The following is a 23,555-nucleotide window of genomic DNA, read 5'->3' as shown; positions in this document are numbered from 1 at the left end:
CTTGGGCGAACTCGCGTCCAATGAGAGGCGTCCGCGTGCTTACTGCATCAAAGCCCGCCAAAATGGGCGTGGCTAGAGTGCATATAAGCATAGTTCGTAGGCTGGAACCCTGGTTTTCATTGAATGAAGGGAAAGTCGAGGTTACGTTAGGTAACCGATTCGTTCTCTTACGAGAGGTTCTCTCGTATTGCGTAAGCTAGCTTACGCTACGGGAACTCATTGTCAATGCCGTGCGCGCCAAGCATCCACTGCATGAGCCCCAGGGGTGGGGGGACCCGGGGGAGCCCTTGTGAGTGGGGAAATAATATTTGGCCGGCAAGAGTGCGGGCCAGTGTGTGTGTAATACATAAGCACATAGTGGGAAGGGAACGACAGAGCGGCGGTGCCGGTCTGTGTGGAATGAGTCCCATCAGTGCAGCTCACCAGGGGAGCTGTAGCGTATTAAACCGCTAGTAGTTTTGCCTGCAGGGTGGGCACTTCCAGATTGTAAAATCTAACAAATGTGGAGGGGGAAGCCCAGCCCGCTGCCACACATATGTCGTGAATGGAAATCCCGCTGGACCATGCCCATGATGAGGCCATGCCTCTAGTGGAGTGAGCCCTAATGCCCAACGGGCATGGCAGGTCTTTTGACGCGTATGCGGCAGCAATAGCGTCCACTATCCATCTAGACAGTGTCTGTTTCGAGGCGGCGAGACCTTTGGTGCGCCCTCCGAATGAAACGAAAAGCTGCTCAGAGCGTCTGAAAGAGGCGGAGCGCGCAGTATACAATCTCAGTGCTCTGACTGGGCAAAGGAGATTGGCGTCGCGTTCGCTATCGGATGCTATCGGATGCACATACACTTTAAGCGTGGATGGGGATCTGCCCTTATCCAGCAGCTCTTGTAAAAACACGAGCAGCGACGACACCCCACATGTAAGTGGGTCCAGGTCTCTGTCGGTGCACCATTTTGAAAACACAGACCATTTTGACGCATAGAGTCTTCTCGTGGAAGGGGCTCTAGCATGTATGATGGTGTTTATTACCCCTTCTGGCAGAGCGACGGGTAGTCGTTGATCACCCACGCATGCAGCGCCCAGCACTCTGGGTGGGGATGCCAGATCGTGCCGCGAGCTTGAGAGAGGAGATCTGCTCTCACTGGGATGGGCCACGGCGCTGTCAGTGACAGCTGCGTAAGCTCCGGGAACCATGTCTGATTCTCCCAACGCGGGGCTATGAGGAGCACCGAGTGACGCGTTTCCCTGATCCTCTGCATTACCTGTGGCAATAGCGAGACGGGAGGGAAGGCGTAAAGCGGGCGGTTGGGCCAGTCCTGGGCCAGCTGCGTCCTCGCTTCGAGAAAAATATTGGGCAGTGAGAGTTCTCTTCTGACGCAACGAGGTCTATCTCTGCTCTGCCGAATATGCGCCATAACTTCTGGACTGTTTGAGCGTGCAGGGACCATTCCCTGGAGGAATATTGTCTCTGGACAGTCTGTCTGGGCCGTCGTTCAGGTGGCCTGGCACGTGCGTCGCCCTCAGCGAGCGCAGGTGGCACTGGGACCAACTCAGTATGCGTTTCGTCAGATGGAAGAGGTTCCTGGATCTGACACCGCCCTGACGGTTTAGGTAGGATACCACAGATCTGTTGTCCGAACGGACCAGGACGTGGTGACCCTGAATGACCGGGAGAAAGCGCACAAGCGCGTACTCGACCGCTATCATTTCCAGACAATTTATGTGAAGGAGCTTTTCCTGAACTGACCATAGGCCAAAAACCGGAGAGCCCTCGCAGACCACGCCCCAACCCATGTTGGACGCGTCTGTCGAGATGACTTTTCGGCGAGATACAGCTCCCATCGTCACTCCCCGCTGATACCATTCGACCACTGTCCAGGGCTGCAGAGCTGAAATACAGGTCTGAGTCACCTTGATCGGCTGGCGGCCTGTGGCCCAAGCCCGGAGAGACGCGCGGGTGTTTAGCCAATGCTGAAGCGGGCGCATGCGCAGTAAACCCAGCTGAAGTACTGCTGCGGCTGAGCCCATGTAACCTAGCACTCTCTGAAATTTTTTCAGAGGCGTGAGGCTGTTCATCTGAAAGGACGCGGCTAGTCGCTGAACACGGTGCGCGCGCTGTGTAGATAAGCGAGCCGTCATTGCCACAGAGTCTAGTTCTATTCCAAGGAAGGAAATTGCCTGACTGGGCTGTAGTGAGCTCTTGGTCCAATTGACTGCAAGACCCAAACTGTTCAGATGGCTGAGGAGAACTGTTCTGTGAGACAGAAGCTCCGTGATGTGACTGTGCCATAATCAGCCAGTCGTCCAAATAGTTCAGAATTCGCAAGCCCTGACTCCGCAGGGGTGCGAAGCGCCGCATCCATGCACTTCGTGAAAGTACGGGTGCTAAAGACAGGCCGAACGGAAGGACGGTGTATTGATAAACCTGGCCGTCGAAGGCTAATCTCAAGAATGGCCTGTGACGGGATTTATCTGAATCTGAAAGTAGGCATCTTTCAGATCGAGAGAGATAAACCAGTCCCCTGGCGCAGTATGCGCGAGGAGTTTCCTGATTGTAAGCATTTTGAACGGTCATTTTGCAAGCACCTTGTTCAAACCCTTGAGATCTAATATTGGTCTGAGGCCGCCGTCTTTCTTGGGAACAAGAAAATAACGGCTGTAAAACCCCGACTCGCTCAGCGAAGGTGGCACTTTCTCTATGGCCCTTTTGCACAGAAGGTTTGCAATTTCTGAACGAAGCATGCAGGCTGCTTCCGTGTTCACAATAGTTTCGAGCCGCGCTCTGAAGCGGGGAGGGCGGCGATCGAACTGTAGCAAATAGCCCTGTTTTATTGTGCTTAACACCCATTTGGATATCCCTGGGATAGCTTCCCATGCTTTGAAGCGTAACGCTAGAGGGTGAATGGCCAAATCACCATGATTGCTGCACACAGCGCGCTGAACAGAATGTGTGAGCGTGCTTACTGTGCTTATGCATGACTGCTCGCAGACAGCAGGGACAGGCTGTTCTGTGAGTGACTTCCCGATTGAGGTGAATGGGGAAAGAGTCACATCTGTTAAGTGATGCGCAAGCATAGTCACGGGCACGGACTTACATACAGAGAAGTGTTTGCTGGCCGTGTGACAGAGCGGGCAGAGAATGGGCACGCCGCGACGCATTCGTGAGCGCGCTTATTGACTCTAACACTCGAGCGGGCTGTGTCCGCTTTATGTGAGTGGGCTCTGATCGGGACACGGAAGTGTAATGCTTGTGTGTAGAGGTGAACACTGGATTGTGGGCACATTTTCTACACATAAGGCATGTTTGCTCTTTACAAGATTTCTTTGGGTCGCCGTGAAAACGACGCTTGAGTGCAGGCAAGCGGGCAGTATCACCGGCTTGTTGGCTGCTGAATCCACCACTGTAGTAGCCTGAGAGAGGGGACTGACAGGGGCTAAGCTTTGACGGTGGTCCGCCGCGGCGGACTGAGCCGCCGTTTTTTCAACAAGGCTAGGAGGACTTCGGTTACTCAGGTTTCAGCGCAACCTTAGACCGAGGCCCACGGGGGGCGGCGGTCTGCGGCGGCTGTCTGAGCACGATCGAGGTCGGCTGCCCTGTCGACGCTGAGAAGTCTGACTTTGTTGAGCTGGGCGCTGTGAAGAGGCTCGTGCAGGAGGCTGGTCACATGGGCGGCCTGCAGAGGAGCTAGCGCGACGCGGCAGGAAGAGGTTCATGGCTTGGGTGGCTTTCTGGACTTCTGAAAAGCGGTCAACAATGCCACTCACCGCGGAGCCGAAGAGACCGGTCGGAGAGAGCGGTGCGTTGTGGAACGTGGAGCGCTCTGCTTCTCCCATGTCGGCTAGCGTTAGCCACAGGTGTCTCTCGGTCACAGTCAGCGAGGCCATGCACTTCCCTAGAGCTTGGGCTGCAGCTTTGGTGGCGCGAAGGGCGAGGTCCGTCGCGCTTCTTAGATCTGTAACAGCCTCTGGGTGCCTGCCTTTCTCATCCCACTCCCGAAGAAGGTCCGCTTGGAGGATCTGTAAGACGGCCATGGAGTGCAGAGCAGATGCGGCTTGGCCGGGCGGCGGAATAGGCGCGCCAACATAGGCGGAAGTCGCTCTGCAGGCCTTAGACGGGAGCATTGGCTTAGACCGCCATCTCGCGGAGGGCGGGCAAAGGTGTGCTGCTACCGAATCCTCAACCGGGGATGGAGGAGTAGCCCTTCTCGGTGGCGCCGCCCACCGAGCGAGAGGGGTGGAGACGTGGGAACGGATCCTGGCCGAGAAAGGCGCTGCTCCACGACTTTGCAAGCTCAGTGTGGAGTTCCGGCAGGAAGGGAGCAGCCCGGCCGCAGGGTGTTGCGTGGCGATGGCTCTGAAGAAAGCAGCCGTCGAGTCTGTTGGGAGCCTGCTCAGGGGCGGTGACCACTGAGCCCGAGGCGGTCGACGGCCTGTGTGAGGAGGCGTGTTAGTTCCCTTCGACCGGGCGCGGGTCCTGCTGGATTCCTGGGCCGAGGAGGAGGCGTGGGAGCCTGACCACCTCGCTGTCCGAGCCATGATGGAACAGCCCTTATCCTCCGCCTCGTCCTCCGAGATGGCCGCAGTGCGGCCGCTGGGCGGCAACTGCGCATCCCGGGGCGGGAGGGTGAGAGCGATGCTCGAGGGAGAGGCTCCGGCGAGGCAGTCGCTTCTATCACCGGTTCTGGCAGCCTTTGGGAGCGGCGCTTTTCCTGCGCGGCGGAACGGAAGGCGGCGCGGCGGCTTCGGTTCTGAGCGCCGAGTCGAGCCCGCAGGGTCGACATCGGAAGCTCCTCGCAGAGGTCGCATCCGCCTTCATCGAGGGCGAGCTCTGCATGCCCCAGTCCCAGGCAGAGAGCGCAGATGATGTGGCGGTCTCCGGCGCTGAGAGGGGCGCGCATGAAGCGCAAGTGGTGCGAGGCATCTTAAAAAGACGCTCGTTACCCTTTTGTGAAGTTCGTTAAGAACTAGCTTGCTCTAAAAAGGATACGTCGCCAGATGGCGTAGCTCGCAGGATGGCTGAAGGTGGCGGAGACAGCCGGCTTCTTCGAGCGCTGTCCAAGCTTGCTAGATGCCCCTCGAACGGCGACGCGGCTTCCAGTTCAGAGATGCGAAGAGCTTCGCTGAAGAGATGAAAATCAGGGTTCCAGCCTCACTGAACTACGCTTATATGCACTCTAGCCACGCCCATTTTGGCGGGCTTTGATGCAGTAAGCGCGCGGAGGCCTCTCATTGGACGCGAGTTCGCCCAAGTTCGTCTATAGGCTGCAGCAGTTGCCGCAGAGCAACCAATGAGCTCGCTAGCTAGCCCGCTCAAGGTCTGCAGTTGCTGCACTGCGTTGACAAATGATACAAAATTAAGGATAATTTTTTGACTTCAATATCTCAGAAAAGATGAATCTTTCCCGTAGCGTAAGCTAGCTTACGCAATACGAGAGAACCTCTCGTAAGAGAACCATGACTTGCACTATACATAAGTAATATTGGCATTATATTCATGATGTTAGCCAGAGGGGAACTTGCCCCCACAGTGAGTCTGGTTTCTCTCAAGGTTATTTTTGTACCATTAACCAACATCTTATTTCATTTTTTGTTCCTTGCCACCTGTTGCCTTAGGCTTGCTCACCGGGGTTATAAAAACAATTATTAATAAATTACGAATTTTTAAACACAATTCACAATCCTATTTTATCAAACTACACAATGATGACTCATTGACATTATAGATATTACAGTTTTATCTTCTGTTAATGTCTGATCTTCTGGAAAGCTGCTTTGAAACAATGTGGTTGTGAAAGGCGCTATACAAATAAAAATGACTTGACTTGACTGACAACTGCACCAGTGATTAAAAGGGAATGTTATTATGTCTTGTTAATGACTGGTGTTGAAAAGCCAGTCTGTGTTCACATGAGATTAGAGTACGTTTTATTTTTTTTTAACTCAAATTAAATGTTAGAAAACATAAGCAGACCTTACATGATAATTTTGCATATGGCTTTAATTTTTTATTTTGGACTTACAATATATTTTCCTGATTTTGGAATTGGGGAGCTGCAAATCTGACTTTGTTTTGATTGGATTTTAAGTACCTTTCTATTACACATAGCTTCCCTCAACAATATATACCTAAATATGTACGGTATGTGAAATACTTTCATATACACTTCAAAACCATAGTACACAAGTTCTGTGATACTCCAGCAGGGGCTTGGTGAATGGTGTTTATAACCTGACAGTGACGCGAGAAAAGTGCGTCATAGCAACTCAGCGCGGCGCCTTCACCCTGTGTGAATGAAATCAGAGCTGGCGATGCCTGGATTTGATTTTCCAGTTATTTTTATTGTTTAATCTGTGAATGGCGCCTAAACAGGACCCTAAACCTAAATTTCAAGAAGGTAAGATACCCTGTTAGAAAGCTATGTCTCCTCGAATGGAGCCATCAGTTGCTCAGTGCATCCAGTGGAAGCGCGCGCTACATCCGCACAATGGCGCGCGCCATCTCAACAGTGAGATTTGTATGAAAACAAGTCATTAGCCACGCATTGCTTATGGTGTTTTTTTTATCCTGTAGATTTATACGTGAACCTGCAAATGCAGGTTTTCCATTATACGTGACAGCCTTTAAACACGCACGCAGCTACTTGTTTCCGAAACAACACATTAGCTGGTGTCTATGTAGCGCGTTAGCTCGTGTCTATGTAGCGCGTTAGCTCGTAGCAGGCCTTGTTTACAGGATTATCGCATCATAGCATGAAGACAGGTTATTTTAGTCTTATCGGTATTTATTGTTTATTATATTTGGAATGTCCCCACAGAACTGTCTTAAATGTATTAACATCGCTAATGAGACAGGCGAGAGGCATAGCTTCAAAAACGTAAATTTTACAATTGGTGCAGTGGCGGAATATTTGAGATCCCTCACAGAACTGCAGGAACTATGAATGCATGATTGAATGCTTACACCGTCTCTTCAGACTTTTCTCATTTCAACTACAGAAGCTGTATTATTTGTTTAAATCGGGGGTTGTGGCACAACAGTCATCTTGCCAAACAGCACAAATGCTCTGCAGAAGTTCACCTTGCACATGATCCTGTGTTCATGCAACAGTTTATATTAATGTATAGTAGAAGCTTTTAAAATATTTATACATTTACTTCTGATCCATTTCAGGTGAACGAGTGCTGTGCTTTCATGGGCCATTGCTATATGAAGCTAAGGTATCTGTCTGAATCATTCTGTTATTCATGCATCATATGCATAAAGGCCTTCAAAAGCCTTTTTGATATTTTGGTAGCATAGTAATAACAGAAAAATATATTCCCTCCTTTGTGTGTAAATGTAGTCCGTGTGTTTGTACTGGTTTTGTATATCTGGATTAATGCTTTTGAGAGAGAGAGATATATATTATACTATACAACTGAAGTCAGAGGTTTACATACACTTATGTTGAAGTAATTAAAACTCATGTAACCGCTCCACAGATTTCATATTAGCAAACTATAGTTTTGGCAAGTAGTTTAAGACATCTACTTTGTGCATGACACAAGTCATTTTTCAAACAATTGTTTAAACACAGATTGTTTCACTTTTAATTGTCTATATCACAATTCCAGTTGGTCAGAAGTTAATTGTGACTTTAAGCAGCTTGGAAAATTCCAGAAAATTATGTCATGCCTTTAGACAATTAGCTACTGGTAGAGTCTTGCAAGCCGAAAAAGACCATCCCTCTTAACTGATTATTTTGCTTGTGTCCTGACTTAAAAGGTTGTATTAAACGTGCTTCCAATAAAGAAGGAAAAAAATAATCTTTTAAAAAATACCTCTAAATGACAATCACTGAATTAAAGGGGGAAAAATAGTTTAATTCAGTAAAGAAATTCACTGCAAAAAATCCTATTGTTATCAAGTGTCAAAGTATAGTCAGGACATTACTGATGTAAAAAAAATGCATCATCACTATTTGAAAAATATATATTTTTGATCCAATCTAGACATGCCCCATTTCCAGCAGCCATCACTCTAACACCTTATTCTTGAGTAATCATGCTGTATGCTAATTTGATACTAGAAAATCACTTGCAATTATATCAAACAAAGTTGAAATCTTTTCGGTTCATTTAATGAAAGTCTTTGTGTTTGTTTTTGAGCTGCCACTGTATGCAATATATTGGCATGTCTTAAAGTCAGTATAGGTCAAAAATGGCAAAAAAAGAAACCCCTTTCTCTAGAAACTCTTCAGACAATCATTGTTTTGAGTGTAAACTAAAGATAAAGGACAACTGGCTCTAACAAGGACAGAAAAAAAATCCACTTTTGTAAAAGAAAATGTTAGAGTGGGCAAAGAAACAGACATTGGACAACAGATAATTGGAAAAGAGTGTTATGGATCTTAACCCCATTGAGCTTTTGTGAGATCAGCTAGACTGTAAGGTGCTTGAGAAGTGCCTGACAAGACAGCCACATCTATGGCAAGTGCTACAGGAAGTGTGGGGTGAAAGTAGTAATGGACAAACTGACAGCTAGAATGTCAAGGATCTGCAAAGCTGTCATTGCTGCATTTGGAGGATTTTTTGATGAGAAATCTTTGAAGTAGTTTAAGAAATTCTGAATTTTTTTCAAATTGTAATAGTAATTTTTCATATTACTAATGTCCTGACTGTACATTGTGATCAATTGAATGCCACTTTGGTGAATAAAATTACCAATTTCTTTCTATAAGAGCAAAATCTGTACATTGTTCCAAACTTGTGTGTTAGTCAATGGCACGACTTGATTAAGGGCAAAACATTTGGCCATACTTTCCATTTTTGTCTGGTTGTGAATGAAGATTCAGGATTAGGGTGTTTTGTTTTATTTTGTCATGATGTCTTTTAATGTGAAGATTATGTGATTGTACATTAGTTGTAATTTCATAATTCTTGGAGAAAATGTCAACATTACTTAAGCCCTGTTGCCCTTTTGTGCTCTTTTAATTGTCTAAATGTATGGTTTGCTGTCTTTTTCTGAAAGATGTTTATATATATTTCATATCTGACTTTGCAGTGTGTAAAAATCAATATCAAGGACAAACAAGTGAAATACTTCATTCATTACAGCGGATGGAATAAAAAGTAAGTTTCTGTTGCTTTCTCATATGACTGAGTTCCTTTTTTAAATTGAGTTGTTGCTAGGTCGACAAGATTAACATCCCTAATATTGTAAGTTGAATAGTTGAAGTGGTAAAAGTAATGTATATGAGGACCGTGTTATACTTTTACATTTATATTGTGTTATATTTTAACCTGAATCAAAGTTACAGCTTGATCAGTTAATTTAAAGCATGTATGTTCTGTGTGTTTTTTAGCTGGGACGAATGGGTTCCTGAAAGCCGTGTGCTCAAATATGTGGACAGTAACCTGCAGAAACAGAAAGAGCTTCAAAAGGCAAACCAGTGAGTTCCACACATGAATAGTTCATAACAGTGCTTAAAGCGATAGTTCACCCCAAAATGAAAATTCTCATTTACTCACCCTTATGCCATCCCAGATGTGTATGTCTTTTTGTCTGACATAGATTTTTAGAAGACAATTTCAGTTCTGTAGGTCCATACAATGCAAGTGAATGGTGGCTAGAACTTTGAAGGACCAAAACCAGTGATTTGATAGTTGTGGGTGAGAAATAGTTAAATTTTAAGTTTTTTTTTTTTTTACTATAATTTCTCCTCTGCCCAGAAGGTGGCAAAAACAAAAGATTGTGAAAGTGGAGATTTATGGTAAAGGACTTAAATATTTAACTGTTTAACACCCACAACTATTATATAGTTTCTGAAGACATATATTTAACCACTGGAGTAAAATTATTACTTTTGTGCTGCATTTTTATGCTTTTTGAACCTTCAAAGTTCTGGCCACCATTCACTTGGATTGTATGGACCTACAGAGCTGAGATATTCTTCCAAAAATATTTGTGTTCAGCAGAAGAAAGTAAGTCACATCTGGGTTGGCATGAGGGAAATGATGAGAGAATTTACATTTTTGGGTAAACTATACATTTAAGACTACCTTGTGAACTTTATAGATTATAAAATATGCAAAATAAAAACAAGTGTTTCCTGACATACACATTTCAAATAAATAAAATCAAGTTGGGTCATATTAATGCAAAGCAAACTTCCATACCCTTATGATTCTCTTTTACTTTTCTTCCAGTGGCACAAACACTGGTGTATTATTTCCTGTGATGCTTGTTTGTCTTTCATTAAGAACATGTCTTATGCTGTTTTTTTCAGAGACCATTATGTTGAGGGAAGGATGAGGGGTGTCGCACCGAGCAAGAAGATCGCTGCTGTGCAGCAAAAAAATGTAGATGTGTGAGTGTTACTTTGTCTAATTACTCTCAAATGAACTGACAGAAATGCAAGCTCACATCTGTTAGTTGTGTGTTTACTGGTGTATGTTTAACTTTGTATCTTATGTTCTTTTCACTAGAAAAACCAAAAAGAACAAGCAAAAGAGTAAGTTCTGTTTCCCTTTGCAAATGCCAATGTATTTTAACTGGTGTTTGAAACCGTTTGATCTTCAGCTGTTGAGTGTAATTGTAATTAAATACTGTACACATATAAATGTGCCCCTGTCTGTCCAAATATTTTATCTAGATTTGTTCAGAGTTGCATAAATGTTATTGGATGCTTAAGTAAATTCCAAGCAAGATTATGCCATTTTAATACTGTTTAACATTATGGATAAATTAAAGGAGATTTTATATGTAGTGGTTGACTGTTGCTGCTAACAAGCTTTTTCTTGTATTTGCTTTTCAGCACCAGGAGCTGGAGAAGGTACCAGCACTGGGGACATGCCTCACCCCCCACGCAAGAAAAGGGCACGCGTTGACCCAACTGTGGAGAGTGTATGTCAGTTTAAAGCCTATTAAAAACTGAATCTTTGGGCCAATATCTTAACTATCTTTATTTTAAAGTTAAAAGTGAAGCTGTTTTTACTCCAAACAATGATTTTGTTCACAGGAGGAGACTTTCATCAACAGAGTAGAGGTGAAGGTAAAAATTCCTGAAGAGTTAAAACCATGGCTGGTAGATGACTGGGACCTGATCACTAGACAGAAGCAGGTAATCACAAACCACCTTGTGTCTTCAATCTCATCCAGATCTGTATTCTTATTTGGAGCCTGCATACTGTGTGGCTCATCATTATATAACAATATTGCACAATAGCATGGTGGAGAAGACATGTAAACAACAACTATACAGAGAAGAGATGAAAAAATATGATTGGGTTACACTTGTCCATTTACAGAGATTGTCAGCTATGACAATACAAGTGACCTCTCTTCAGCCATTAAATTGTAAATAAATCCCTGGTGGAAATAAAAGATGGATCTCGTTTGCGTAGGATTGAACTAATTTCTTGCATAATTCCTCCATCCGAATACTACTGACATATTGCTGAGAAACCAGTTGTGTAATAATGTGTAGTTAATTAAAAATATATATATTTAAACCCAGCCTATATACAGGTGCTGGTCATATAATTAGAATATCATCAAAAATTTATTTCAGTAATTCCATTCAAAAAGTGAAACTTGGATAATGTATACATTCATTCCACACAGACTGATATTTCAAGTGTTCAGTCCTTTTAATTTTGATGATTATAACTGACAACTAATGAAAAACCCCAAAATCAGTATCTCAGAAAATTAGAATATTGTGAAAAGGTTCAATATTGAAGACACCGGGTGCCACACTCTAATCAGCTAATTAACTCAAAACACCTGCAAAGGCCTTTAAATGGTCTCTCAGTCTAGTTCTGTAGGCTACACAATCATGGGGAACACTGCTGACTTGACAGCTGTCCAAAAGACGACCATTGACACCTTGCACAAAGAGGGCAAGACACAAAAGGTCATTGCTAAAGAGGCTGGCTGTTCACAGAGCTCTGTGTCCAAGCACATTAATAGAGAGGTGAAGCAAAGGAAAAGATGTGGTAGAAAAAAAGTGTACAAGCAATAGGGATAACCGCACCCTGGAAAGGATTGTGAAACAAAACTCATTAAAAAATGTGGGGGAGATTCACAAAGAGTGGACTGCAGCTGGAGTCAGTGCTTCAAGAACCACCACGCACAGACGTATGCAAGACATGGGTTTCAGCTGTCGCATTCCTTGTGTCAAGCCACTCTTGAACAAGACACAGCGTCAGAAGCGTCTCGCCTGGGCTAAAGACAAAAATGACTGGACTGCTGCTGAGTGGTCCAAAGTTATGTTCTCTGATGAAAGTAAATTTTGCATTTCCTTTGGAAATCAAGGTCCCAGAGTCTGGAGGAAGAGAGGCGAGGCACAGAATCCACGTTGCTCGAAGTCCAGTGTAAAGTTTCCACAGTCAGTGATTGTTTGGGGTGCCATGTCATCTGCTGTGTTGGTCCACTGTGTTTTCTGAGGTCCAAGGTCAACGCAGCCGTCTACCAGGAAGTTTTAGAGCACTTCATGCTTCCTGCTGCTGACCAACTTTATGGAGATGCAGATTTCATTTTCCAACAGGACTTGGCACCTGCACACAGTGCCAAAGCTACCAGTACCTGGTTTAAGGACCATGGTATTCCTGTTCTTAATTGGCCAGCAAACTCGCCTGACCTTAACCCTATAGAAAATCTATGGGGTATTGTGAAGAGGAAGATGCGATACGCCAGACCCAACAATGCAGAAGAGCTGAAGGCCACTATCAGAGCAACCTGGGCTCCCAAAACACCGACCAGTGCCACAGACTGATCGACTCCATGCCATGCCGCATTGCTGCAGTAAATCAGGCAAAAGGAGCCCCAACTAAGTATTTAGTGCTGTACATGCTCATACTTTTCATGTTCATACTTTTCAGTTGGCCAACATTTCTAAAAATCATTTTTTTGTTTTGGTCTTAAGTAATATTCAAATTTTTGGAGATACTGAATTTGGGATTTTCATTAGTTGTCAGTTTTAATCATCACAATTAAATGAAATAAACATTTGAAATATATCAGTCTGTGTGTAATGAATGAATATAATATCAAAGTTGCACATTTTGAATGGAATTATTGAAATCAACTTTTTGATGATATTCTATTTATATGACTAGCACCTGTATAATACCCAAGCCCAGTGGTTCTCAAAGTGTGGAGGTATTTGTAAAAGGGGTGTGGAAGACTGCCTCGTTCTTAAATCTCATTCACTTTCACATTAAAAAATGTGTGGCAATTCATGCAATTTCTTTTCCTCTGCCTTATTCTCAAGCTTTTTTTATTCTTTCGCCTTGCACTGCAATGCGTCCTGTGCACACAGCTCCCAAAAAAATAGAAATGCTAAATTTTTGCAAATGAGAAGTGGAAAATGTCGGTTGCCAACCATTCTCTGTGAGCTGAAAGCTGTGACGTCTGTCAAAAGCACTTCACAATCAGTGCTTACTGCTGAGCTTATATAAACAAAGACGAAAGTTTTTCTTGTTTCAAAGTGGGATGTGCCCAAAAGAAATTAGAACCACTGCCCTTCAAACATCTTGCCTATTGTTAATGTGGCGTCATTAATACTTCTCATTTGAAAATCCTTAAGGAATAACTGGAGTTTCTGAATCTAGAGTAATGTAATATGAGTTTTGAAAGATGATGTGAAATGTTATACAGAATTCAGCTCAGACACAACGTGTTCCATATAGGCATTGTGGAAATATTTATGCAGTTTTGTTTAATTCGTTTAGCTTTTCCACTTGCCTGCAAAAAAGAATGTGGATGCTATCCTGGAGGACTATGCAAATTACAAGAAATCAAGGGGCAAGTATGTTTGTTTGTGAAAAATCTTTGTTATCCAGTTCATTGCAATCACAGTTGAAATTCATTAACTCTTCATGTATAGTCTTTTTAACAAGATATTTGATGTCTTTACTTAGAGAATGTGCCGTGAATGAGGTGGTCGCTGGAATCCGTGAGTACTTCAATGTCATGTTGGGCACACAGCTTCTCTACAAATTTGAGAGGCCGCAGTATGCAGAGATCTTGGCAAATCATCCAGACACGTCTATGTCTCAGATCTATGGGGCATCACACCTACTTAGGCTTTTTGGTAAAAATGCTAAATGTATCCTAATTGTATCTTTAGAATTTTTTAATTAAAAATAATTTATATATATATATATATTAAAATTCTCTCATTTACTCACCCTCATGCCATCCTAGATGTGTATGACTGACTTTTTTCTGCAGAACACAAATGAAGATTTTAGAAGAATATCTCAGCTCTGTAAGTCCATATAATTCAAGTGAAGGGTGGCCAGAACATCAGCAGTCACCTTGATATTCATGGTTTCAAGCTCGATTACACTTCATAGATCTATCTAGCGGTCTGCGCATGCATCAAGCACTTGGAAGTGTAAATGAGCTTGAAATCATTGTGTCTAGAGACTGCAATGGCAAGATTGAATTATTTTGGATTAAACCACTGGAGACATTTGGATTACTTTTATGCTGCCTTTTTTGCTTTTTGGACCTCCAAAGTTTTTATCACCATTCACTTATGGAGCTGAGATATTCTTCTAAAAATAGTTTTTTACGTTCTTCTAAAAAAAGAAAGTCATATGCATTTGGGATGGTATGAGGGCGAGTAAATTATGAGATTATTGTCATTTTTTGTTAAACTATTCATTTAAAATGTAATTTGAGCTAGTGTTTGATCGTGTGTCCTTTGATGTTTGACAGTAAGAATTGGTTCAATGCTGGCCTACACGCCTCTGGATGAGAAGTGTCTAGCCCTACTTCTCAGCTACCTGCAGGATTTTTTAAAGTAAGTGGAAATATATTATTTTAATAAATTCTTTGAGGCTATGAATTCTGAGCCTGCTGTGAGTCAGATAATTTGATGTTTTTACTCTGATTAAAACTCCTGTTAGTTGTGGGTGAATATTTAGTTCTAGTTTAGTTTTAAATTATGCTGATTAATTTCATAAACCTGCTACAAGGACTGCAGCACTAGTTGTGAATTTCTGTCACATTTTATGTTTTGAAAATGGATTTATCCATTAAATGTAATTACTAACTGACATGTGCAAACTTGTATTTTTTGATTTAGGTATTTGGTGAAGAATTCATCGTCGCTGTTCAATGCCAGTGACTATGAGGTTGCACCTCCAGAATATCACCGCAAAGCTGTCTGAACGCAACAGAGGATATTTGGTGCTATGTTCTGATCACCATTTTTTTATTTTTTTTATTTTTAAATCCCTTCATCAGACTTGTGGAAGATTTTAATGCGCATTACATTAAACATCAGTCAATAAAAGCAGGTTCATCATTTGGTTGTGTAAAATGTTTTTTTTATCTGGATTTCCAAATAATCTGATAAGATTCAGGATTAATACTTATTCTCTTTGGAAAGCTGCTCTTAATTGCTCCCACTTTATTGATGCATATTTTGGTTTTTGTAATATTGATAAACAGAACCTGGTCATATATTATTTAAATTCTGCATCACTTTTGTCTTTTTTTTTTTTTTTTTTTTTTTAAACATGTCTTTCAATAAACTGTCTATTGGTTTTGACTTCATTTTTATACTATTCTAAGCTTGTAAACGGTCTTAGGACTGCAAGTGTTAGTTAATTTTTCACCCTCTTTCATGTTAGCCCAGCTTCAAATAACATGACAGCAGAAAATCTTGAAAAGCTGCCTTTTCAGAAATAAAATGGCACAGTGCAGTGATTAAGTTCAGTTTGGCTGGGTGTTGTTTCAAAGAACAACATTTAGGGGCAGAATGAATTAAGTCTTTCAAGAGGCACATGTTTGAATCAGGTCTGACTGCTTGCATTCACAGATAAGATATACCAATTCAAATTATTTGAAATGGGAGAATTTATGGCCAATAACATAGCTCTGTTGTTTGATGAATTTTAATAGCATGGCAGCAGTATTGTTCATTCTCTCTACTATGACAGAAACAGTCTATTTTGTCTAAATATTTAGTGGACTGATGCCAAAAAGATAATGATTCATACGATATGATGAACTCGCTTGAGTGACTCGTCAAGCAAGAGCTCCAGATTATAATTGCAGATTGTTTTACATTCTTATTATTAAGAGATATATTATAGAAGCTTTTATTTCCACACTGCAGGTGCAGCAATGTAACACATGGAATCATATTTAAAGTGCACATGTGAAAATAAGTTTAAAGGAGTGTTCTGGGTTCAATACAAGTTAAAATTAACTGCATTTGTGGCATAATGTTGATTAGCCCTTGTTTTCTTAAATAATACAAATAAGACATCTTTTTTTTTTCTTTACGAAGGCACTTACAGTGGAAGTGAATAGAATCTGTAAATGTTAAAATACTCATTGTTTCAAAAGTATAGACACAAGACAATATGCATGTTAACATGACTTCAGTTTGATAAAATCACTTGCTGACCTTTTCTGTGTAGTTATAGCCAATTTTCCATGATGACATAGCACTGTAAATTGTAAAACGACCATCAAATTATGATGTAAACAAATTTACATCTCAACTAAAACAAATTTAACAGAAGATTTAATGAAATTATTAGTTTAACATTTACTAAAACTAAGAATTATTGGTTTTAAACCCTTCCATTGTAAGTGCCTCATTGTAACCTCGATTTTTGCTGTTTTTAAAGAAGAGGGACGCATTGAAATACTTTTTGTGGTAATCAATATTATGCCACAAATTCTGTCAATTGAGCTTAACTTGTATTGAACCTGGAATATTCCTTTAAGTCAATACACTACAGAACAATGAACACCATATAATACAGTACAATAAATTGTAATGGAGATTTTGCTGAAAATATTTCAGAGATATAGTCTACTGAGTGATTAAAGAGCAGTAATGCATCATATGTGAAGAAAAACACAAATTAGATTAGAAAGTGCAGTGTGCATAACAAATACTTGCTAATTGAAATCATGATTCATTAAAAACTTGCATATTTCTAACCAAGCACCAGGGTTGGGGAGAAATGGAATACATGTAACAGGATTACATATTTAAAATATAAGTAACTGTATTCCACTTCAGTTATAATCTAAATAATTGGTAATTATGATACAGTTACATTCAAAAGGTATTTTGTTTACTGAAGAGATTACTTACATTTTATTGTCATTTGTTTCATTTGGAAAACGTATACATATAAATGATGTGATCCAAAGTGCATTTGAACAGTGGTGAAACACTTTCTCATGATGTGTCACATTCATACAAGCAGACAGAGAAGTTTGGAGCAGAAGAAATAGAAATAAACCTTGTGTAAATTGTCAGTTTTACACTAACTAAAATTCTGTTTCTAGCCATTTTACATGCACGTTACTAGCACGATCATGTTTTTTATCAAGAAAATTCACGTTGGATCATAATGATTTTTTTATAGTAAGACCTTTGATATTAGGGCAAAAATCGTATTCTTGATAGTAATTGTTGTATTGTTTTCCTATAGAAATATCTAAAAATCCTTAAAACAAGATCAATTAGATTATCTTGTTTTTGAAACAACACCGCATAAGATATTTAGGTTTTTCAGAGAATGTATTTTTAACGTGTATTTTGTCTTACTGTACTGGCAGAGTTTTTAAAGTCAAAACAAGTGAAAAAAATCTACCCGTGCTGAAGAAGTAATCCAAAGTATTTAGAATATGTGACTGACCTTGAGTAATCTAACAAAGTAACCCTCCCAACCCTGCCAAGCACTAATGAGGAAAGTCTATTAACAAGTTTAAAACAGGACAAGCCTGCTGACAGTATTCCTGCAAGCTGTATCCAAAACAAACACGCTTTGTTGAGCAGGTTTTGAAGGCATCTGCAGAGTCTGTGGAATCTGTGTGTATGGAACAAATCATGTGAATCAGCTTTTTCTACGGTGTGCTCTTCATACGGAGACTCTCAGTTCACGCCTATTGGCTAACTCAGTTTTCCTGACTATTGGTGCGTGGAAGTGCGTCAGGTCTCAATACAGTCTGAACCTTGTAACCGAGGGGCGGAAAGAGGTTTTCAGACAAACTTTGACAAGAGACGCAAATTTGGACATCTGGACAAGTGCACTGGCCTTAGTTACTCTGGAAGTATGAAAAGTTTCAAACAGCGACTTAAGAAAAACGAGGTAAACATTGGTGACACTAGATTCACTTTTCGAATAGTTTTTCAACAGTTTGTTGGACCAAGCCCATAACATGTCCTGTAAGCTGAGTCTGCGTTAGAAGAATGGGGCTGTGGGTGGTCAGTCTGTCTGTGGTTGTAATTTGCCTATTGTTTTGTTTAAATGCAGGTAAACGTGCTAAAAGGAGAATAAGGACCGTCTCTGCGCGATTCGTGATATAGTTTATTATATCAGAATTGAAAATTAGACGACAGTTCAATATTTCATTTGAAGAGGAATGTTTTTAAGCGCTGTGATATTTCACCGCGCTAGACTTTCTAGTAAAACTTGTGCACTTGGGATACATATAAATATGTAATAATTAACACAAAATAAGTAAGCCATAATGGTTCATAACCTAAGTAAAGTGAATTTATTTTCTGATCGACCATGTCAAAACACCCTTTTCGCTGTAGCAAGATTTTACAGGGTAAAAACATGTGTAGGCAAGAATGGGGCAGACCTTCCCTCCTTTTTGGGCCGGTTTTAATTTCAAATCCAGATTTCTCTTCCCAGTCCACCCCTGGGCAAGAAGATGCTGAAATATCAAACTACTGATCACGTCAAACAGTGGTATACAATAATGTTATGGTGTAACAATATTGGGTTACACTTTACCCAATAGTATTGTGTTCTTAGGCTTGAAATGTCAGGCTTTTGTTACAACAAATGTCTGTTGGGAATTTTATCTTTTTGGTGAGCAAAGGCTATTTCTGAGAGTATCTCAAATATTCACAAAGCTTCTGATTTTATTATAAATCCCGGTACTGTACAACTATTCAACATCTGCACCACATCTCTTTCCTTGAAGGTGCTATATGTAATATTTTTTCTGTACTAAATCATAAAGTGACCATAATATGTATGATCACTTTATGAAAGAAAATTAGGAAACATGCTAAGTTGAAATACTGCTTCTCTGATAACTATGCTACAGCCAGTATATTCTACTTTGAAGTTTCCATTCCGGGCTGGAATTTCTTTATGTTTTGTTTATGTTTTGGCCTGTGTTATCCCGCCTACTGCCCACTCACCAATAGTATTTCGACACCGCCAGGTTACTACATTTGAACAAGTTTGCAGGCAAACAACACAACGTGCTGCAGCCATGGAAGCCAGCAAAGAAACTGGATCAGAGATAACAGATTTCACCCGACCTAAAAAGCCTCGCCATCCATCAAAAAACCACCATGACCAGAGGCGTAGTAAAACAAGGATAAATACTGGAGAAGCCTTTGGAAAATGGAGACAGCTTAAAGCCCAGAAATCCTTTAAAACGGATGCTAAGTTGGCTGATTCTGGAAACCCGCATGAGCTTCGAGTCTGGGGCGGGGCTGACAACCATTTCAAACGCTTGTTGCCTATCTTACATATAGAACCTTTAACCATTGTTAGGCAGTCCACATCTACACAGCCGGGTCTCCTAAGCAACCAAATTGGGCTGGGGAGGGTAGAGTCACACGTGGTAACCTCCTCGTGATCACTATAAGTTGGTTTGCTCTCGGTGGGTGGCGTGATGCCTCCACACACGTTGTACCTCCACGGTGGCGTGCCCGGCGAACCACGTGATCATGTAGACGGTCTCAGACGTGGAGGCAGCTGGGACCCATCCTCTGCCACCCGGACTGAGGTGAGCCACTACGCCATTTTGAGGGCTTAGTGTGTACATTGGGAATTGGACATTCCAAATTGGGAGAAAAAAGGTCTCATTTGGTATCTACTTAATTTTTTCATGTAAAATCCATCTATGTTCACTTAATCAAATTGTGTTGGGACCATGTGAATAATATTTGTTTCATTAATGTATTGCTGAAACCAGACAGGAGATTTCCAGTTCCCAGCATACTTTGTATGGGACTGGATCAGGAGAGTATATTAAGTGTTATTCTAATTTATTTCAACGCAAAATGAATTAGATGGAGAAGTGTTTAAAGTTCTGTTATGTTGGGATTTAGAGGAGTTTCTGTTATGTTAATGTTTTTTTTGGAGGATGCCATTGTGGAGAAGAATGGAGCTAATGGTAAGGTTGAGGTTGTGTTCAATACTATTGAATACAAAGTTGTTTTGCTGTTTTCTTTAAGTAATTACTGAGGGATCTTCAGTATAATGATTAATTGGGGATCTGAAAAACTCTCATTTTTGTAATTTTGTTATAAATTACAAAAATATATATATAGGTTTATAATATGCTTGGTGTTAGCTAGCAACAAGCTGCAATGTTCAATGGAGTTGTTTGAACAGATCAGATAAGGTTAACTCGATTAATTTAGAGTTTTTCAACACAATGTATTTGATTCGAGCCTACATTTGAATTTAATATCAAAAGAAATTTATTTTCATCGTGTGGAATCAATGTTCACAATTGAAGTTATATCAACTATTTATTTTTTCAGTGTAACTGAGCTAAATGGTGGGGTCCACATTAAATATCTGTGATTTATTTAACTTCAAGGACTTAACTTTTTAAATATTTTGAAAAATGTGAAACAATGAAAAGTTTATGAATGAAATAAAAGTTTGTGCACTATTTCTAGGTAAGTAATCACATCCATGTTAACCCCTTTGCACAAGGTCTGATTTCCTTTTTTTCCTTTGCAGCACACATGTTCTTTATATTCTCAAATTCTTTTATATTCTCCAGCTGGAAATGTTTGTATTAAATTTAGAGAATAATGTAAAATGGAAAATATTTTACTTGTGGTTAATTAAGTTTTTTGATTATGATCTTGGGCATTATTATGATCCATAACAATGGTGTCTCACTCTCTGTGCAAATATTATGTTTTCTGATGTCTTATACCTGCCTACTATCTGTCTCAGAGTACAGAATGGGGAAAGCAAGATGAGCGTCTGATGAAAGCTGTGGAAAATGGAGACATAGACAAAGTCACAGCCATACTCAAAAAAGGAGCCAACCCCACCAGACTAGACCCGGAGGGCCATTCTGCGTAAGTGTCCTATTCAAATGACCCATCCTATGTGATGTTAAATTGTTGTCAAATGTACAATCTTTTGTCCTCCCCTCTCAATTTAAAATGAGAAAATACCCCACATGTGTGCGCTGCTGAACCAACCAGCAATTTACATAAATCTTTCAATGGCAACTCATTTTAAAGCCAGTTAGTCTTCTCCATGTTTCTTTGCAAAAAAAAAACAACTGACTTCATTACTGCACTATTTTTCTAGGGTGCAAGCTGAGCCCCTCTATGAAGGGCTCTGGGCTCAAGTAACCTTGCAATCTTTGATTTGACATGTCAATTTCTAATAAAACATCTCTTTCCTCCCAGTTGGTATTCTGGTGCTCACTTTCTCTCTATGTATTTCACCACTGGTCTCTTGCCACCAGAGATAGCTTTTTAATAAAAGTGCAAATGTCCAGGCAGGGGGCGATGGAAGGGTTTTTAATATTCCTATTTTTTTTGTGACCTCATCATTCCCTCAATGCACAATCCTTGATTATTGTTGAATTTATTTCCAATAACCGCTTCTGAATGGAAAGTAGGGAGTCTGTCCTGGCTCAATAGTTTTGTAGTGTTTTTCTTTTCATACATTTAGAATTTCTGATGATTATGACTGACACATGCAGACTTAACTGCTTGAAAACAAATTTGGAGGCAGTTTCATCCTCAGTTATATTTAAATCCCTTTCCTGCAGTGGTTCGGTTTAGAGATCATACTTTGTTTACCCTTCTTTTATTTTCTACCCTAAAAGATAAGCTACCTAGAATGCCCTCTTTGCTTTGTGAAGCATTTAGTATTCTTCATTGTATAATTGAGAGCTATGCTACTGCTACCACAATTGATAATGAGATATTTGGAGGACAACATTCTTCTGTTGGCTATGGTATGCTGGGAATACTGGTGCGCTTTATATGGTGAAGAAAGGTAAACAAATCACACAAATAAATACATTCTGAAATATGCACCTCCAAGAGGTGTATGATTACTATGATTTACTCTAATAATGCTCCCAAAATAAATTAGATTTAAAAATGACCATTGATGCTGTCCTAATCTTTGTTCGGAGGTAGCCACATTTGTTTCAGCTGGTTACTCCTTTGCTTTCTAAATAGATTTTTTATCTTTATCACTGGTGGTTATTTTGCAGTTTGTTTCTGACATCATTGAGCAAGTTAAGTTGAAATTGATGTTAGTCTATTTGTATCCCTACTTTATCTACACTGTCTGAAATCAGACACTATTTTTGTGACAGAGGAAGTGGTGGCTACCACCAGTCCCATCAGCTCCACATGCTTCAACAGAACTATATTAAAAACGAAAATCTCCACACTTTCAATTAACTTAGAAAACTGCATTCCCTACAGTTCCCAATATTAACGCTTGCAGCTTCTCTGCCATTTGGTTTACTGTAGATATTCTGTTCTTGACAAAATGAAAGAAAATGGAAATTACATGCCTTTAAAGAGTGTATCATACCCGAATGGTTAAGTGTCTCATCACAAGAATAGCATGATATCCCATTTGCAGTGAAGCCATATAAGGTGTGAAAGAACTTCATAAAGTTTGAAAAATAAAAGAAAAAAAGAAACATGAGCAAAATGAGAGAATGCCAGTGGTTCCATCATAAAGCTTTCTAATAATATAACATTTAAACTAAATAATAAGTGTATGTCACACTGCTGTGATTTTTAATGTTTAAATGAATATTCTGGGTTCAATACAAGTTAAGCTCAATGGAAAGCCTTTGTGGCATAAAATGTGGCACAAAATGTAATTTTGACACGTTCTTCCTTTTCTTTATAAAAAGCAAAAATCGAGGTTCCAGTGATGCACTTACAATGAAAGTGAATGGGTGCCAATTTTTAACGTTCTAATACTCACTTTTGTTTTAAAAGTATAACCACAAGACATAAAGGATATGTGTGTAAACATGATTATAGTGTGATAAAATAACTTACAAACCTTTTCTGTGCAAAGTTCTAGCCAATTTTACAACTTCTTACCATGATGATGTAATGTCAACAAACTCCAAAACCCTAAAACTACTGTAAAATTGACAATTTAAACAACTCTACAGCTCAAATAATACACACATTTTAACAGAAGAATTAATGCAAGTGCTTTTATAAAATTATACGCTTCACATTTCTGTTTAAACCCTTCAAAAATTGGCCACGTTCACTTTTATAGTCCCCATTCTCTTCCATTGTAAGAGCCTTACTGTAACCTTGATTTTTTTATTATTATTTTATTTTTTTTATAAAAGGAGGGAGTCGCGTGGCGCCATGCGAAGGTCAGACGTGTGAATGGCGAGCTCTGCATACTTTGCTAGTTTTAATACTTTTTATGTTATAAACCAGTGAGATTCGATACACTCAGAGTCTTGACTGTTCTAGGGAGACAATGTCAAAGAATTCAAAGTCCTCTGGCAACATTTAAAGACA

General features: G+C 40.6%; 2 protein-coding genes across 4 annotated transcripts in view; both read left to right on the top strand.

Annotated features, from left to right (window-relative positions):
- The first annotated feature begins 6,245 nt into the window (after positions 1-6,245).
- LOC127661688 (mortality factor 4-like protein 1) lies at positions 6,246-15,657 on the top strand. Its single transcript, XM_052152515.1, has 12 exons — positions 6,246-6,392; positions 7,169-7,215; positions 9,041-9,108; positions 9,342-9,428; positions 10,266-10,346; positions 10,465-10,490; positions 10,794-10,882; positions 10,998-11,099; positions 13,714-13,790; positions 13,903-14,075; positions 14,708-14,792; positions 15,078-15,657. The coding sequence occupies exons 1-12, from the start codon at positions 6,353-6,355 to the stop codon at positions 15,160-15,162; spliced, it is 960 nt and encodes a 319-aa protein (XP_052008475.1). The 5' UTR covers positions 6,246-6,352; the 3' UTR covers positions 15,163-15,657.
- A 2,271-nt stretch (positions 15,658-17,928) lies between these two features.
- Positions 17,929-23,555, top strand: part of LOC127661983 (uveal autoantigen with coiled-coil domains and ankyrin repeats protein-like) — a 31,857-nt gene continuing 26,230 nt past the window's right edge. Inside the window, exons 1-2 of one of the 3 annotated variants that reach the window (XM_052152983.1) lie at positions 17,929-18,114; positions 20,971-21,098. In XM_052152983.1, coding sequence (XP_052008943.1) covers positions 18,079-18,114; positions 20,971-21,098 — 164 coding nt within the window. In that variant the 5' untranslated portion in view covers positions 17,929-18,078. The remainder of the gene's footprint in view (positions 18,115-20,970; positions 21,099-23,555) is intronic. The other 2 variants (XM_052152982.1, XM_052152981.1) reach the window with 2 other exon arrangements.

This window comes from Xyrauchen texanus, chromosome 21 (assembly GCF_025860055.1).
Source record: "Xyrauchen texanus isolate HMW12.3.18 chromosome 21, RBS_HiC_50CHRs, whole genome shotgun sequence".
NCBI lineage: Eukaryota > Metazoa > Chordata > Actinopteri > Cypriniformes > Catostomidae > Xyrauchen > Xyrauchen texanus.
This window is presented reverse-complemented; position numbering and strand designations above follow the sequence as displayed.

What these genes read in the sequence shown, in the direction of transcription:
- LOC127661688 (XM_052152515.1), top strand. Translation starts at nt 6,353, where the DNA reads ATGGCGCCTAAACAGGACCCTAAACCTAAATTTCAAGAAG. An exon ending in CATTGCTATATGAAGCTAAG is followed by an intron (nt 7,216 to 9,040) that starts GTATCTGTCTGA and finishes CTGACTTTGCAG; the next exon opens with TGTGTAAAAATCAATATCAA. An exon ending in TACAAGAAATCAAGGGGCAA is followed by an intron (nt 13,791 to 13,902) that starts GTATGTTTGTTT and finishes GTCTTTACTTAG; the next exon opens with AGAATGTGCCGTGAATGAGG.